The 15,659-nt window shown below is 47.3% G+C and overlaps 1 protein-coding gene across 1 annotated transcript; it reads right to left on the bottom strand.

Moving 5' to 3' along the window:
• Nucleotides 1–9,760: 9,760 nt before the first annotated feature.
• FBXL16 (F-box and leucine rich repeat protein 16) lies at nucleotides 9,761–15,417 on the bottom strand. Its single transcript, XM_044657122.1, has 5 exons — nucleotides 14,725–15,417; nucleotides 13,312–13,820; nucleotides 12,070–12,154; nucleotides 10,322–10,385; nucleotides 9,761–9,909 (listed from the first exon to the last, which is right to left on the bottom strand). The coding sequence occupies exons 1-5, from the start codon at nucleotides 15,409–15,411 to the stop codon at nucleotides 9,761–9,763; spliced, it is 1,494 nt and encodes a 497-aa protein (XP_044513057.1). The 5' UTR covers nucleotides 15,412–15,417.
• Between the last annotated feature and the right edge of the window lie 242 nt (nucleotides 15,418–15,659).

The raw sequence follows: 15,659 nt of genomic DNA, 5'->3' as shown, positions 1-15,659 counted from the left end.
CACCGGAAGTGGTCCTTCTCTAAGGAGCCGCCGTCACCGGCATCACCGGGAGGCGATAAAAGTTCCTGCCTGGGGATGTGCTGGGAGGAGGGAGGAGGTGACACCAAGGGAAAGGGCGGGGAGGAATGAGCCTGAAAACACATAAACTGCCAGACCAAAGAGACCCTTAGGCTGTAAAGCACCGGATGTCAGTAGTACAGCACCTTAAGGACCAGGCTTTTATACAGAGGGGAAACTGAGATCCAGGGAAGGGTAGGTTTCCAAGGAAAAATATTTCAGACTGGTGGTCACAGAGCCCTGTTGGGCTCCACGACTTTTTTTTTTTTTTTTTAAATCGATGTAGATCTCCCAAATAAAAGATGAAATATAGAAAAAGATTACTAGAAAGGACCTGGGGAGCTTAGTGACCTGAAAACCATGAGTCAGCATGAGTAGCATGGCAGCTGAATGTGAACCTCGTAATAGAAACAGGACAAAGAAAGGGCAGACGAGTAGAAGGCAATGTGGCCTTCCACAATGTAGTATGAGGGTAAGTGTGGCTCCAAGTAGAGGCAAAATAGACCTCTGGCTTCTTTTCCCTGCCTCGCCCACGTTAGGAAGTCGAGGCTAGAGGCTTGGTTACTCTCCTTCTCCTCTCCTCGTGTGTGTGTGTGTGTGTGTGTGTGTGTGTGTCTGTGTGTGTCTGTGTCTGTGTGAAGCCTGGAGGGAGGGGAGCGGATTTCCAGGTTAGAATTAGATCTATCTGCTTCCATAGTCTGGAAAATAGGGTTTCAGATTTCAGGTTAACTTCTGATTGCTTTTCCTTTAATGGGAAGCATGACATCCAAGGCTTGATCCCTTTTCCACTAAATGCCAATTCTGCAGTGAATACATGAAATCCATTTATCCAATTCCATAGTCAGATTACAGAAAGCATACATATGCCCAGATAATACAGAGTGAAAGTGCTTGCCCATTGGGAATGAGATAACTCGTTTCAGCTAAGAGTGTCCTAGATCTCACCCAAGGGATGTCTTTAGAGTAGCAAGCTGGAGATAGAGACATGATGGAGTCTGTCAATTCTTCTTATGTCAATTCCTTCCTAGAATTTTTTCTCTTAAGTACCCTGAAGTGGGATTGGTATTGTTCTCTGTCTAAACTGGATGCCCAAAGAAACCTGAAGACACTCTCAAACTTGTGAGAACAAACCTCTCCTCTCTCCCACAACTGCTAATTCTGCTCTGCCTGGCCCAAGACATTGTTCTCCACCAGAGAAGAGAGACCCATACCAATGGACTTTTGGGTTTAGGTTACTGTATAGTGACAAGAGTGCTTAATTTGGAATTAGAGGACCTACATTGGAATCCTACCTTTGCTATGTCGATGTGGAATTTAGAGACCCCAAACTTGTAGCCTGGTGGGATCTGTTGAACCCCAAGTTTTAGGACTAGCTTTAGGACTAGTAAGTTGGAGACCCCAAAGCTTGTACTTGTTCCCTGGAGACCCCAAAGCTTGTACTTGTTCCCTGTTCCCGTGAGAATCTACCTTGAAGGGAATCTCAGGCTAGCAGTTTCAGACTGAATAATGGACCCTAAGGTAAATGCTAAATATCCTTTTGTCTTAGAACAGAAAAAAAAGGAGGTTGTACTTGAAACTGTGAATGTCTATTATAAATAGCTTGCTTTTATTTTAAACTGTAATAAATTCAAGATGTTACTTTCAAAGCTGTCCTTATGGTCTGTGATTCTTTCTGGTTTTCCTTCTGTTCTCTGTGCACTTGGAAAACATGTTTAAATGATTTTCCTTTTCCTTTTCTTTCTTTTTTCAAAACTCTACCCATAACTCCTTCTTCTTCCTCACTCCTTCCCTCAAAGTTGAAGGGGAAAAAATTGTTACAAATAGGTATTATCAAGCAAAAAAAAAATCCCTTATTGGTTGAGCTCCAAAATAAATGTTTCATTCTGCAACTTGAGTCTGCCATATCTCTAAAAGGACATCAACCAATAAATCTTATTAAGTATCTATTATGGGCCATATACCATGCTAAATACTGAGGATAGAAAAAAAGGAAAAGGCTCTGAAGGAGCTTACAGTTTCATGAAGGTGGCTTCAATTTCAAATTTCTTCATGGTACTCTGAAATTGTTCTTGGTTTTTACACTATTCAGAGTTCTTAAGTTTTATACAAAGTTATTTGTCTATATGATGCTGTTATTATTGTATAATACTGTTCTGTATCAGTCCAAAAAGTCTTCTGAGGTTTCTCTGAAACCATCACTCTGATCATTTCTCAATGACACATTAATGTTCCATTGCATTTATATACCATCATTTCTTCAACTAATTCCCAATTGGTGAACATCCCCTTAGCTTTCAGTTCTTTGCTTTGACAGAGAACTATTATAAATATTTTTGTATAAATGGGTTATATACCTCTTTATTTTATCTCTTTGGGGTATAGGTCCAGTAATGGTATCAATGACTCAAAAGGCATGCATAGTGTAGTAACATTTGGGACTCCAGGTAGTTCCAAATTACTTTCCAGAATGGCTGGACCAATTAGTCCAGCTTCATACAATACAGAACTCCACCAACAATGCATACTATGACTGCTTTCCCACACCCAAGGAGGTATATTTTGATTCAGTTATCGAAAGATCTTCCTAACAATCAAAGCTATCTCCAAATGGAATGGGTTGCTTTGGAAGATAGTCTTCCAACATCAGTTATATGACTACTTCCTAGGGATGTCATCAAATAGATTCCTGTTCATTTAAAATTGGACTAGATGACCTCTGAATTCCCTTCCAATTCTATGATTTTATGATTCTGTCTTTTATTTCAACTAGTTCCTGCCCTTGTGTCCCTCCTGGGGTGGGGAAAGGGTACAGAGTTTTTCTTGTGAAGACCCCTGGCTGGGCTCCTTTCTCATTCAGGCTGACTTCCTCCTGGTCTTTCCTGTTCCTCATTGTTCACCTATTCTTCTCTTACCATTCTTGCCTCTGGCTAATTTGTGCTTTCCCTTTATCTTTCCCTCCATCCATTCTATCTGTTATCATTCTCTTTCTCCTGATCTGTCTCTGTTTTTCCTTTGTATCACTCACTTTCCCCATGTCTTTACATCACTTTTTTTTAAATACTTCTTTGCCTATGCTTTTCTCTGTATGCTGAGTCCCCCCCTCTCTTCTTGGCTGTAGCTGTCTCTGCTTGATTCTGTCTCTTTACTCATAGACTTAGGGCTAGAAGGGGCTTGATGTCATCTAGTCCAATCTCATTTTACAAGTGGGGGAATCACAGTGAAGGCATGCAAATTGGCTTTACCAAGGTCCCATAACTAGGTAGTGGCAGGGCGTAAGCTAGACTTAGGTCTCAAGTAGTCCTGTGTTTTTACTTTTCTCTCTCTCTGGTCTAGAGAGTCTACTTCTCTCTTAGCTCTTCTATGAACTCCATGGGTTATTCATTCTACCGTAGGGAACCTTCTGTCCATTCCAGTTATTTCTCCAATCCTCCATTCCTAGTCATCCTTTGAAGAATTCTGGGACAACTCCTTCCCCCAATGGAAGCTTCTCTCTGTCTTTTGGGCTGTGGTTTACAGAGGGATTAGCATCAACACCTGGTGTAGGTGAAGGATTCCACATGAGAAAACTACCATAGCCAGTAGATGGTAAATTCTTGAAACAACATAGTAGGATAGGATGATCTGTGATACTTCAGCAAAGGCTGAAGGTCTGAAGGGGCAAAGAGACAGAAACATTGAAATGTAAAGGAGAAGGCCTTTAAGGTGCAAAATCAAAATTACACACATTAGGAAAGGCCAGAGGCTTAAAAAGCTAAATGGTAGATGAAGAAACCAGTTAAAATAATTAATAGTCCAATGAGGGTACATGTTATATTCTTGTTTGTCCTTAACCAATTCAAAAAGAATCTGGGAAGTGTAACTGCCTTTTATATTCACCGCCTGGACACATCGTCCTCTGCAAGAAGCCAACCCAGCTGAGCAATGGAGCAATTCACCCATCACTGATGCCAGGTCTCATAGCAAAATCCACGAAAACTTTTAGGAGGAAGAAAAGATGAGGCTCTGTAGTTCTGTAATTGTAAATTGTCTTGGTTACATATATTTTCTCCACATATGTCTTACTATCACTATAAATTTGTGCCTACCCTTCCCTCCCATGGACTCTGTGTATTTGTGGGAGAGTATACTCCAGGTTTGGGGAGAAATGCTATCCTTGCTGTGTCACTTAAAGAAATGCTTTTGCTGAATAATTGAGTCTACTGGATGATTGTTAGAGGTTATATAAACACTAGTCAGAAGTCATGAGCTATTAGCTAGAGTTACCCCTAGAATTCTGGAAGTAGTAATAGTTACATCTCTAGGGACTCAACCAGCTAGTACCAGCAAATATTGAGGGAGTGACCAGGGGTACACCGATAATTATTTAACAATAGATTCTCTGAAAATGAGATACTCTTTTTAAGTTTAATCTGCATTTTTAATATTTTCCCTATCACTTTGGGGCCAAATCCAGCTCACTGCTTATTTTTGTACCACCTGAGTTAAAAATGATTTTCTAATTTTTAAGTAAAGTTTTTATTGTATTTAAAAATCTAAAACTGATTCTAAGTTCCAAGACCATATGAAAAATAAGAAATGGAACAAATCTGACCCTCAGGCCATAGTTTGCCAATCATGATATAGACAAACAACAAAACAATAAATCAAGTCCAGATTTATAATGTTTGCTGATTTTAGAAGTATAGATACTCACTCACAATGAAAATTTAACAACTGGCTCTCAGGAACCAGCACATCTGTGAAGCAAGCCCGGAGTGGTGTGATAGTGGAAAAAAGCAATATACCAGGAATTAGGAAACCTATATTGTAGTCTTGGTTACACCACTAACTATGTAACCTTGAGTCAGTCATTTAACTAAAATTGTAGAATATTAGGTAGGTTAGAAGGGACCTTAAGGGTGACCTACTCTCACCTGTACCTGAACGGGAATTCTTTCTATAACCTCTCTTGAAGAACTTAGGGGAAGCTAGGTGGCTCAGTGGATTGAGAGTCAGACCTAGAGACAGGAGGTCCTGGGTTCAAATCTGACCTCAGACACGTCCTAGCTATGTGACCTTGGGCAAATCACTTAACCCCTATTTCCTACCCCTTGCTCTTCTTCTGCTTTGGAACTATCACAGAGCATTGATTCTAAGACAAAAAGTAAGCATTTAAAAAAAAAAGGAAAAAAAGGAACTTAAAAAGTGATTGGAGACACTTCCATCTCAAAAGAGCCAATGCCATTTTGGGACAGCTTATCCCTAGGAAATTTTTTTAAATCAGGAAATATTCCTGATAAAAATGATTTCCTGTACTTAGAACTATTGTAATTCCAACCATTCTGACCAAGATTGGACAGAACAAGTCTAATCCCTCTTCCATGGAAAAATCCTTCAAATGCTTGAAGACAGCTATCATAGGGTCCCAAAGTCCTTTTCCCCAACCCTACTATCCCCACATCCTTCAACCCATCCTCCTATGGGGTCATTTCCATGTATGTCTCCACCTTAGTCACTCAGTCTTTTGGAAATATTCCAACTGGTCACTGTTTTTCCTAAAACATGGTGCCCAGAATTAAACACAGTATCAACTTACAGAATGTCAGAGCTGGACAGGACCTTGGAGAGCATCTGGTCCAACCTCCTTATCTGCCATAGAAGGGAACTGGAGCCCAGTGAGCAAGTAAGTTTGTCCAAAGTCATAACCAAGTGAGTCAGTAATGAAGATGGGACTTGATCTCTGGTCTTCTAATCCATAATCTATTCCTCTTTTCATCCTAACAACTAGATGGTAGTAGCAGGGACTGTATATATATGCATTATATTAACTATAATTAAGTGATTGTAATTTCACAAAACACTTTATCTCTGTTTCCTCCTTTGTAAAACTGGGGAGAGTACCTATCCCACCTCTTAAAACAGTATGATCAAACGACGTAATAAAGATGGAAGCATTTTGAAGGGTAAAAAATGTTCTATGAGGAGTTGGTAGTGATAGTAATTATTATACCAGTAATGTTTGTTGAGTCCTCAACACCAGTTCAATCACATGGTATCAAGATCAGGAAACACACTCAACACAGATGTTTTTGCAACTTTTTTTTAATATATATTTTTATAAACAGGTCACGTGATAAAATAGCACAAGAAACACTTACCAAATATAAGGTTATATCTTCCGCATATACAGGAGAATGAGGTTGTTATGTACAGTAAGAAAATGGTTTTCAGGGTTGATTTTTTTTTCCTATCTCCCTTTTATTTTCCTCCTACAGTAGTTGGAAATATCACAGCTTCAGTTACTTTAATACTTTGGACCAATGAACACCTCTCCCATTCCCCTCCCTGACCCCAGGGGGCACAAAGCAGAGGAGGGGGGTTGAGAAAACTGGCTTAGGACCAAGTCAGCCCGGAGCCCCAGGCCAGATGGTCTGGCTCCAAGGGTACAGGAAAAATCTTTGGGCTGTCAAATCATTTCTCTGTTTCACTTCAACAGTATTGCTCGCTCGTTCTCTCTCAGTCTCTCTCTCTTTCTCTCTCTCTCACTCTCTCTCTCTCTTTCAGTCTCTCACTCTCTCTCTTTCTCTCTCTCTGGGGGTGGGGTGAGGAGTTGGGGGAGGGGCAGCTTTAGGGATAGGTTCATCTCTTCCAATCAGAAACAATCTCTTCGCTCCCAGGATGGTGTCTGTCCCAGGATGAGGTGAGGGGGAGCGGTGTCTCCTGGGGATCTCCTGTTTGGAATGGGAGGGGACCCAACTTCCCCTCCTCAGCTCTCTTGCTAGGCTGGTGCCAGCTTTCGATGCCAGAATCCAGGACTTCCAAATGGTTTAGGATCTTATGCGGCCATCATCAGAGACCATCTGGGGTGGGTGGAGTGGGGATGGGGGGGAGGGGGGGAAGAAGTTGGGTCAGGGGTGGCCAATAAAGAAGCCCTTTTCCCCACCAAGATGCTGTGGAAGATCAGAGTTGCTGGTTGGAGTTGTCCTTATGGGGTCAGGGTCCTAGCTTGCGAAGGGTAGGGTATAAATGGTTCCCCAACCCCAAAGCATGAAGACTTTTAAGATTGGGTTGCAGTGCTGAAAAAACCCATGCCGGTCCCATTGGCCTTCAGGGCAGAGAGGGCCTTTGGAAGCTTAGTGGACAGAGAGAGTTTATTCCAGCACCCATAGCTCTATTTGGGGAACCCAATGGAAGCTTCTTCCTAGAAGGGGAGGGGAGAGATCTAACTTGAGGCCCCCAGTCCCCAGTTTGATGGTTCCTGTCTCAAGGGGCAGGAGGTGGAGAAGAGGGGGACAATGCTCAGTACATGCCTGTCCCATCTACATGGATGAGAGATCCAGGTACGGAGGAGAGAATGGGGTAGGTTGAGAACAGGAAGAGAGAGCTTTAGCTGAACAGATATCTGAACCCATCTGGGGCTACTGTATACCCAATCCCAGGAATAGTTATCCATTCAGAACCATCCCTATACATACTTTCCATTTCCAAGCCTCCTCTAGCAAAACCCTGAGGTGATCCTTAGACCTTAGACCTTTCTCCTTCAATATTCTTTCCTTGCTCTCCCATCTCCCACCATATGGAAGAAGACTCCAAAGGCGAGGAATGTCAATGTTTATCTGTGGTCTTGCAGTCCTGCCTCAGGCCATGCCTCTAAATGATGTACCCAGGAAGAGGAAGAGGGAATTTGGCCTGAGTCAATAGGGGCTCCCTGAAATAAGGAGGGTGAGGAATCAGGATCTGAAGGGGAGACCCTGAGCATCCCCCCAACCACATCCTTGGGTTACCCCAGGCCTCACAGTGGTTATGGAACAACAGAACCATCTGGATTGGGATTAAAAAAGAGACCCTTAGCTTCACTCTAAGCTCAGTACAGAATCATTCAGATCTCCTGATGGTTCTGTACCTCAATTTCCCCATGAGGGGAAACCAACACCTCTCTCCCCACTGAAGATTTGGGGAATGTTTCAGGGGATGGGAACAGAAAACCTAAATGCCTCTGTTTCAAAGCAAAGCCTAGGTGAGTCCCTTCCCTGTCCCCAGCAACACATGCCAGACATGTCAAGCCCTTGGCTCCACTTTGGAAACAGGCCATTGGGAGACACGGGAGCTAGAGGAGACAGCTGAGTCTGAGAACTAGGAAGAAGGAGGAGAGAGATAAAAGGAGGCAGGAAGCTAGAGGGGGAAAGATGAGGAGAATGAGAGATGCAGACCTAGCCTCGAACTGTCAGGGCATTAATTCTTGCCCTGGGTAACAGAGCCCTAGATTAAGGATTCTCTTCGGTACCTTTTGAAACAAAGCTAGCCTTCTTTAAGGGTCTATTTCCACTTGACCTCCACCCAGGACTGGGATCCAAAGGGGCTGCTCTAGCCAGAGGTTTGGGGGAAATGGGATAGAGCTGCCTGAGCTGGGGGGCAGGTGGGACAGGATTTGTGCATGGGTGAACATGATTGTGGGCAGGCGTGCAGAGCAGGGCACAGAGGGGCATGCACATATGTACCCATGTATGTGTATGTGCTCATAGTCGAGGAAGAGGAGGGGATCCTTCTCTCTGAAGGACAGGATGGGCCTACCACTTGGGAAACAGCATTCTGGACCATGGGGACAGAAAAAGTGGGTGGTCATTTCTCTTACCCCACTTTCCCCAGGGTAATATGCCTTCTTTGCTCTGGGAACTCAGAGCTTCTGTCCTAATCTACCCCCAATTTCTGCCATTTATCCTCCCCTGAAGGGTCCTGGGGATAGGCTCTATCCATCAGCCCTCCATGACAAATGGTACCATGTCCAGCAGCCCTCCATGACAAATGGTACCATGCCCAGCACCCATTGGTTTAGCTGGAAGGCCTGAGGCTTCAGAGTGTAGGGTGTGTGTGGGTGTGTGTGTGTGTGTGTGTCTGTGTCTGTGTGTCTGTGTGTGTCTGTGTATGTCTGTGTGTCTGTGTGTAAGGGAGGGTTTAAAGTGAGAGAAAAGTTGAAAGGGACCCTGGGTATGAGCCTCCAGGCTGCTGCTGTCAGAATTTGGGTCTGGAGAAAACCAATGAGGTTGAGTCTAGATTTTGTGAGTGAGTGAGTGTGTGTGTGTGTGTGTGTGTGTGTGTGTGTGTGTGTGTGTGTGTGTGGTTACAGAAGCAGGAATCTTCTCCTTCCTGCTCTAAAACTGCAATCCTATGATTCTCTAGGACCACCAAGGAGAGCCGCTGTACTACCACATAGGATAGTATCCCTACACTGCCTCTGTCCTACCCAGGTAGGAGGGGACAGAAGGAGCCGAGAGCATGGGGGCCAGAAAGGCAGTCGGAGGATGGTCGAGTTGCTCCTGAGCATCTGAGTAGCCATGTGGGAAGTGAGAAGCCAGGCCCAGCTTCTGTGGCTGCTCGGCCTTCCTAGCCTAGTCAAGAGGAAGGATCAATGACCTTCTCTCCCCCCATCATTCCTACCCCCACCTCCTGGCCTGGGCCAGGGGAGCCACCTGCCCTCCCCCTTCCCCCCACCCCCCATAGCTATTCCTGGCTTGAGTTAGTTGGCAAATTGACGCAGAGGATGGTGAGGGCAGAGCGATGGTGGAGTGGGGCAAGAGCTAGGCTGGGTCCCTAGGATTCCTGGGTTCTGTGTGGAGTATGACCCAGGTCCCTGTGGGACAATGAAACTGAATGGAGAAGGGAGGAAGCTGAGTGGGGCAAGAGGGGTCAAGTCCCAAGGTGGATGGGGCCAAACCCGGCCCGGCCCCTACTCTATGACCAGGCATCGGGGTAGGTGCTGGGAGAAATACTTGAAGAGCTCGGGGGTGGCTCCAGGGCAGTTGGTCAGTTCCAGCTCTTCCAGTTCCTGCAACTGCACCAGGCCAGAGAGCCCCGTGGTGGTCAGCAGGGGACAGCCTGGAAGCACGAGGAGGGGCAGATGAGAGGCATGGGGCAACAAAAGTACCCCCTTCGGTTCCCCCACCCCAACCCAGAGCCTGGGGAAATCTAGCGGCTCAGGACTCCTGCTTGGGAGGTCTCCAGGCCTGACCCACAGGATGTACATCCCAAGGGCTGGCCAGTCCCTTGGGACACCTCAGATTCTGGTGTAGAGGAAGAGAGAGAGGCCCAGACCCACCTCTGGGGCAGTGAGGTAGGGTGGCTTCCTCATCTTGGCAGGGGGTGGGGAGCATGCCATCTGTTCCCCCTTCCCACCAACCTGCTCCCACAAGGCTGCAGCTCTGGCCCTCTTCTCTAGAGGAGGCCACATGCCAGGGAGTGTGGCAAGGGGCAGAGAGATGGGGTGGAGAGTGGAGGGGAAGGATCTCACCTGCGAGAGAGAGGAGGCGCAAACTCCTCATGGCCAGGAGGTGTTTCAGCCCAAAATCCTGCACCTGTGGAGCCAATGGGCCTTGGTTAATATTTTCCCTCTCTTCCTTTCCTTCTCTCCCAAAGTTCAGGAAGAGGAGAGAATGCTGGGACCAGCCACAGACAATCCCTCCTTACCACCTCCTTCTGCTTCAGCATAAGAAAGCAAACATGAAAGTAAAGTTCTATACTTGAGTGAAAACAAATCATTTTTAAATGTGTTGCTCAGTTTTGCTGATTTTTTTCTCTTCCTCTTTTAAAAAAATTCTTTATTATAAGGCACGGATCTTTGAGAGGGGAAATGAACAGATATAAGGAGAAATTTAGGTGATGTTAAAAATGGAAGATATCAATAAAAATCTATTTTAAAAACAAAAATCAATTACATAAGTATTATGTGGTAGAGGTGAGGCGAGATGATAATTTCTGTGAAAAAGAATGGTAGGGGCAGCCAGGTGGCTCAAAGATAGAGCAGGCCTATCTGGGACATCCTGGGTTCAAATATGACCTCAGATACTTTCTAGTTGTGTGATCCTGGGCAAGTCATTTACCCCCTTTGCCTAGTCCTTACCTCAACTCTCCCTTAAAACCAATATATGGTATTAAATCCAAGATGGAAGGTAAGGATTTAAAAGAAAATAAAAAGAATGGGCAGGGATTCTTAGTGGACCCCAAGGTCAGTGAGTAAACAGAAGGCAAAAAACAAATGAGAACTCAGACTTCATTAGTATATGTAAAGTGTCTGGAGCTAGGGAGGTGACAGTCCATCATATTCTGCCTCAGTCAGGCCTCATCTGGAGTTTTGTGCTGACAAATGGAAGCACTTCCAAGAGAGGAAGAGAGGACTGGATACCATGTCACATGAGCATTAGTTAAAGACAAGGGACATTGTTTGTCTGAAGTAGCCTTGGCAGGGACATGCCAGCTGTTTTCAAGAACTTTAAAGGGTGTACAAGTGGAAGGAAGAGTAGCCTTGTCCCTCTGGTCACCAGTCACCCCCTCCCTCTGAAAGGGCAGTTGGGAGCAATGATTGGGAGATAGCAGGAAGCTGACTTCAAGATGGCATCCGAAATAGCCATTGTAGCAAACAGAGCTCTCTAGAAGGGGAGATGGGTAGCCTCAACAAGCAGTGCATTTTCCATCCCTGGAGGACTTTAAGAAAGGGGTTGGAAGACTCTCAGAGGCTCTTTCCAACTATGAAATTCTATGCATTTGGGTAGTCTGAGAAGTGAGGGAGGAGCCTTCAAAAGCAGGGATTCTTAACTGGTTTTTGTGTCCTGGACCCCTTTTCTAGACCCCTAAAACCTCTGATTCCCCCCCTTCTCAGAATAATGTTGTTAAATGCATAAAATAAATTAGGATTACAAAGGAAACCAATTATATTGAAATAAATATGTATTTTTTTCCCCTCTCCAAAGTCAAGAAATCTATTGATGGACTTCTCAGGGTCTGAGGATCCTAGGTGAAAAGTCTGTGTTCTAGTAGTCGCATAGGTTGGGTAGGTGGAGATGGGGGTGGGGGGGCTGGACATCCTGGAAAAGATTTGCTCCAAGGAGGCTTCCCCAGTGCCTCTCATGGGCTAATCCTTTGAAAGGCCCTGGAGCCCAGGAAGGTTTCAGTTAGGGATAGGAAAGGAACTCCAAGGAGGCCCCAGACCCCTCTGTCTCTGTACCATTCTGTGGGGTGACCCAAGAGAGGGGGGATCCCTACCTGACAGCACCATCGTAGGTAGAGACTTCGAAGCGAAGACATGGTGGACAGGTAGCTGAGTCCAGTGTCTGTGATTCGAACACACCTGTGGGACCAGACCAAAAGGGTATCTGCCTGGGATCAAGGTTAGCCTAGAAGCCTCCTCTTTCTCCAGCCTACCTTCCACAAGGCCCATCTATAAAATGGGGATTATATTTATTTCTTCATGAGTATTTATGAACTCCATAGAAATATACTTTTTTTTTCTTTTTCCTAGCCAGGAAGGCTCCGGATCTGGCTTCAAAGGCACACTCAATACCTCCAGAACCCATTCAGGGTCTCCTGACTCTATGTGGGCATGGGGCTGCCTGGGAGGTTCCTAATCATTCCCATTGTGATACAGGAATCAATTCTTGGCTCTGTCTGGGTAATCCTGAGTGAGCCCTTTCTCCTCCTTTAGCCTCAATTTCCTCATCTATAAAATGATGTTGATACTCATACAGCCTATCTCACAGGGGCTGTCACTGGAAATGCACTTTTAAAAGGCTGTGGAGGGGCAGCTGGGTAGCTCAGTGGATGGAGAGCCAGGCCTAGAGACCTCTCTAGAGAGGTCCTAGGTTCAAATCCGGCCTCAGACACTTCCCAGCTGTGTGACCCTGGGCAAGTCACTTGACCCCCATTGCCTACCCTTACCACTCTTCCACCTATGAGTCAATGCACAGAAGTTAAGGGTTTAAAATAAAATAAAAAAAAAAAAAGGCTGTGGAGAGGGCAACTGGGTGACTCATTGGATTGAGAGCCAGGACTAGAGATGGGAGGTCCTGGGTTCAAATCTAACCTCAGGTACTTCCCTAGCTGTGTGACCCTGGGCAAGTCACTTAACCCCCAATGCCTAACCCTTACCATTTTTCTGCTTGTATTGATTCTAAGGCGGAAGGTAAGGGTTTAAAGATAAAATAAATTAAAAAAATAAAAGGCTGCAGAAATGTGAATTTTAAAAGAGATCATTTCTACGCTTTCTTATTCATCGCATGGACATCCGCTTGCTTCTTCCCCTGCTTAGCCTTCCCTTCAAAGTGTCCGAAGTTTTCTGGGTCTTATTTCCACCCACCTGGGCTGCTTCTTCCTCCAGGAATGATCCTAAGTCTCCGAGCTGAGCGCGCTGGCTCGGCGCAGGATGACAGGCGCTGGGGCCAGAAGGGGTGGGCCCCTCGAGTCCGCCCCTCCCCCCCTTGGGCTCCCACCCGCCCCTCCGGAGCCTACCTGTCAAGCACCAGCTCCTCCAGCTTATGCAGGTCACAAGCGATGTACTCCAGGGCCATGTCGGTGATCCGGGGGCACCAGGACAGGTCGAGGCTGCGCAGCTTGCGGAGGTTCTCGGCCACAAGCTCCACCCCGTCATCCGTGACTTTGGAGCAGCCAGAGAGGCTGAGGGAAGTCAGGTTGGGCAGGCTGTGCACCATGTTGACCACGCCGTGGTTGGTGATCTCCCAGCAGGAGTGCAGCCGCAGGGTGTGGGTGGTGTAGCCCTGCTTGGCCGTGAAGTAGGCCAGGGCCGTGTCCGTGACGTGGTACGCCTGCAGGCTCAGCTCGGCCAGGTTGGGCAGCAGCTGAGAAATGGCGGCGATGGCGTCATCGGCCACGTTAATGCAGTCGCTGACGCTCAACGAGGTGATGCGGGCGTTGAGGCTGGACCACAGGCCCGCCTCCGTGAAGTCGTTGCAGCCGGACAGCTCCAGACGAACTACCCCTTGCATCTGCTCTAGCATGACCTGGGAGGGGGCACGGCAAAGGGCACGGGCTTAGGGAGCTTCCAGGCTCCCTTGGGTGCCCCAAACGCCTTTGACACTGTCCTTCAGGGACCCGGCACCCATAGAGCGGTGACCGCTTAATCCCTTCAGCCATGGTGGTCCCTACACTAGAGGCCCTGCAAAACGTTGCATCCTGGGGAAATTTCCAAACCCAGAGTTTGTTTTTTATCTGAAAACTTTTATTTAATTAATTAATTTAGAGTATTTCCCCATGGTTCCATGATTCACGTTCTTTCCCTCCCCTCCTCCGGAGCAATTCCACCAGCAAATCCAGAGTTTGCATAGATAGGCCCTCGTGCTCTAGCCACTGTCCTGGAAACACCTTGATTTTTGCTCTGGTCCTTTGCTTCCTCAGCCCATGCTCCCTGTGTGGAATGCCCTCCCTGCCTCTCGCCTCCCTCCTGGAGTTTTGCCTCCTCGAGGAAGCCCTCCCACATCCTTCCAGAGGAGAGAGATTCCTCTTTCCAAATACCTCACTTGAGCACTGACTGCCTCTCTTTATCAATAGAATTTGGCATTATTGTTAAACTTTTCCCATTGGCTAAGATCTCTCCCCACTTAGGCTGTGGACTCTCCATGCTTCCCACTTCTCTGCCTCAGCCCCCCAGACCCTCCATGCTCCCCCCAGACACCGCCATCCCTTAGGGGCTCGGGAAGACCTCGGCTGGATGAACGAAGGAGGGAATGAATGATGCGCTCGGAGAACTCCCCTTTTCCGATGATGTATCTTTTTCCATCTCATGGCACCAAGACCGTCGTGCACCGGTCATCTCCGCTTTCTTCTCCTGCCCCTCTGGCTTCCCTCCCTTCCTCTCCCTGCTCTCCCCCCCAACCCAGGGTGGGCATGCCCGTAGCCCCCACCTACCTCCAGGCCGGCATCCGTGATGGTAGACCGCTTGAGGCTCATGGACTTGACGCCCTTCTTTGACAGAGAGTAGTTGTCAATGAATTCACAAATGTCTAGGTCCGAGACACCGACGAGGCAGAAGCCGTCGAAGCCACGTGTGGCAAAACCCTGCAAGTTCACAAATTCCTTCTCCCCGCTGGGCAGCACATTGTACAGCTCCTTGGCATGCAGGACCGGGGTGAGGCCCACCCAGAACTTGGGCTGGTAAAGCACCCTCCGCCAGGCTTTGCACACCTGGGCCAGCACGCACTTCTCACAGGCGGAGAAGTAGCAGAAGAGACCATTGAGGATCTTCTCATCCACGGCTAGGGGCTGCCTCTCTGTGGGGGAGGTGGGAGCCTGGCTGGGGCTCTCACCAGGGGACAGTCCAGCGGCGAGGGGCTCAGAGGAGGGGCATGGCCCCCCTGCCAAGGCAGCTAAGGAGAGGGGGGACGCCAGGCTGGGTGGGGGCCGTTCAGTGGGCACTGGGAAGGCTGGGCTGGTGAGGGCAGGCACAGGGGGCAGCTGGCAGAGTCGGTTCTTCACAGCTGGGGTCCCTTTGGTGATGCTGGCAGAGCTGAGGCCGTTGGGCTGGCTGGCGAGCTTTACCAGGCCATTCCGGGGTAAGCATGGGGGCTTGGTGTTGCCGTCGCTCTGGTTCGACATCTTCCACGCTCGCTCTGCAGATAGAACAGGAAATGGGGAGAGGCAGGGGTTTGGTGACAAAGATGACAGACCCTAGAGAAGAGTTGGGTGCTGGTGAGCCGGAGGAGACTAAATTAAAATCTCCAAGTGCCTGGAAGGTACCCAAGCGCCCACGAGGAGACAGAACGTGCTTGGGGGTCCTGTGACTAACAGACTCTGAACAGAAACAAACAGGAGAGACCCTTTGCAGGTCTCCCCAGAATGTGAGC

Source organism: Gracilinanus agilis, chromosome 1 (genome assembly GCF_016433145.1).
Source record: "Gracilinanus agilis isolate LMUSP501 chromosome 1, AgileGrace, whole genome shotgun sequence".
In the NCBI taxonomy this organism is placed as follows: domain Eukaryota; kingdom Metazoa; phylum Chordata; class Mammalia; order Didelphimorphia; family Didelphidae; genus Gracilinanus; species Gracilinanus agilis.
The sequence above is the reverse complement of the archived record's forward strand: the minus strand, read 5'-3'. Positions and strand labels throughout refer to the sequence as shown.

Coding starts and splice junctions, on each gene's coding strand:
- FBXL16 (XM_044657122.1), bottom strand. CDS start 15,411: ATGTCGAACCAGAGCGACGGCAACACCAAGCCCCCATGCTTACCCCGG. Junction 10,386..12,069: donor ACCTACGATGGTGCTGTCAG/GTAGGGATCCCC, acceptor TTGGCTCCACAG/GTGCAGGATTTTGGGCTGAA. Junction 9,910..10,321: donor GCGCCTCCTCTCTCTCGCAG/GTGAGATCCTTC, acceptor TCGTGCTTCCAG/GCTGTCCCCTGCTGACCACC.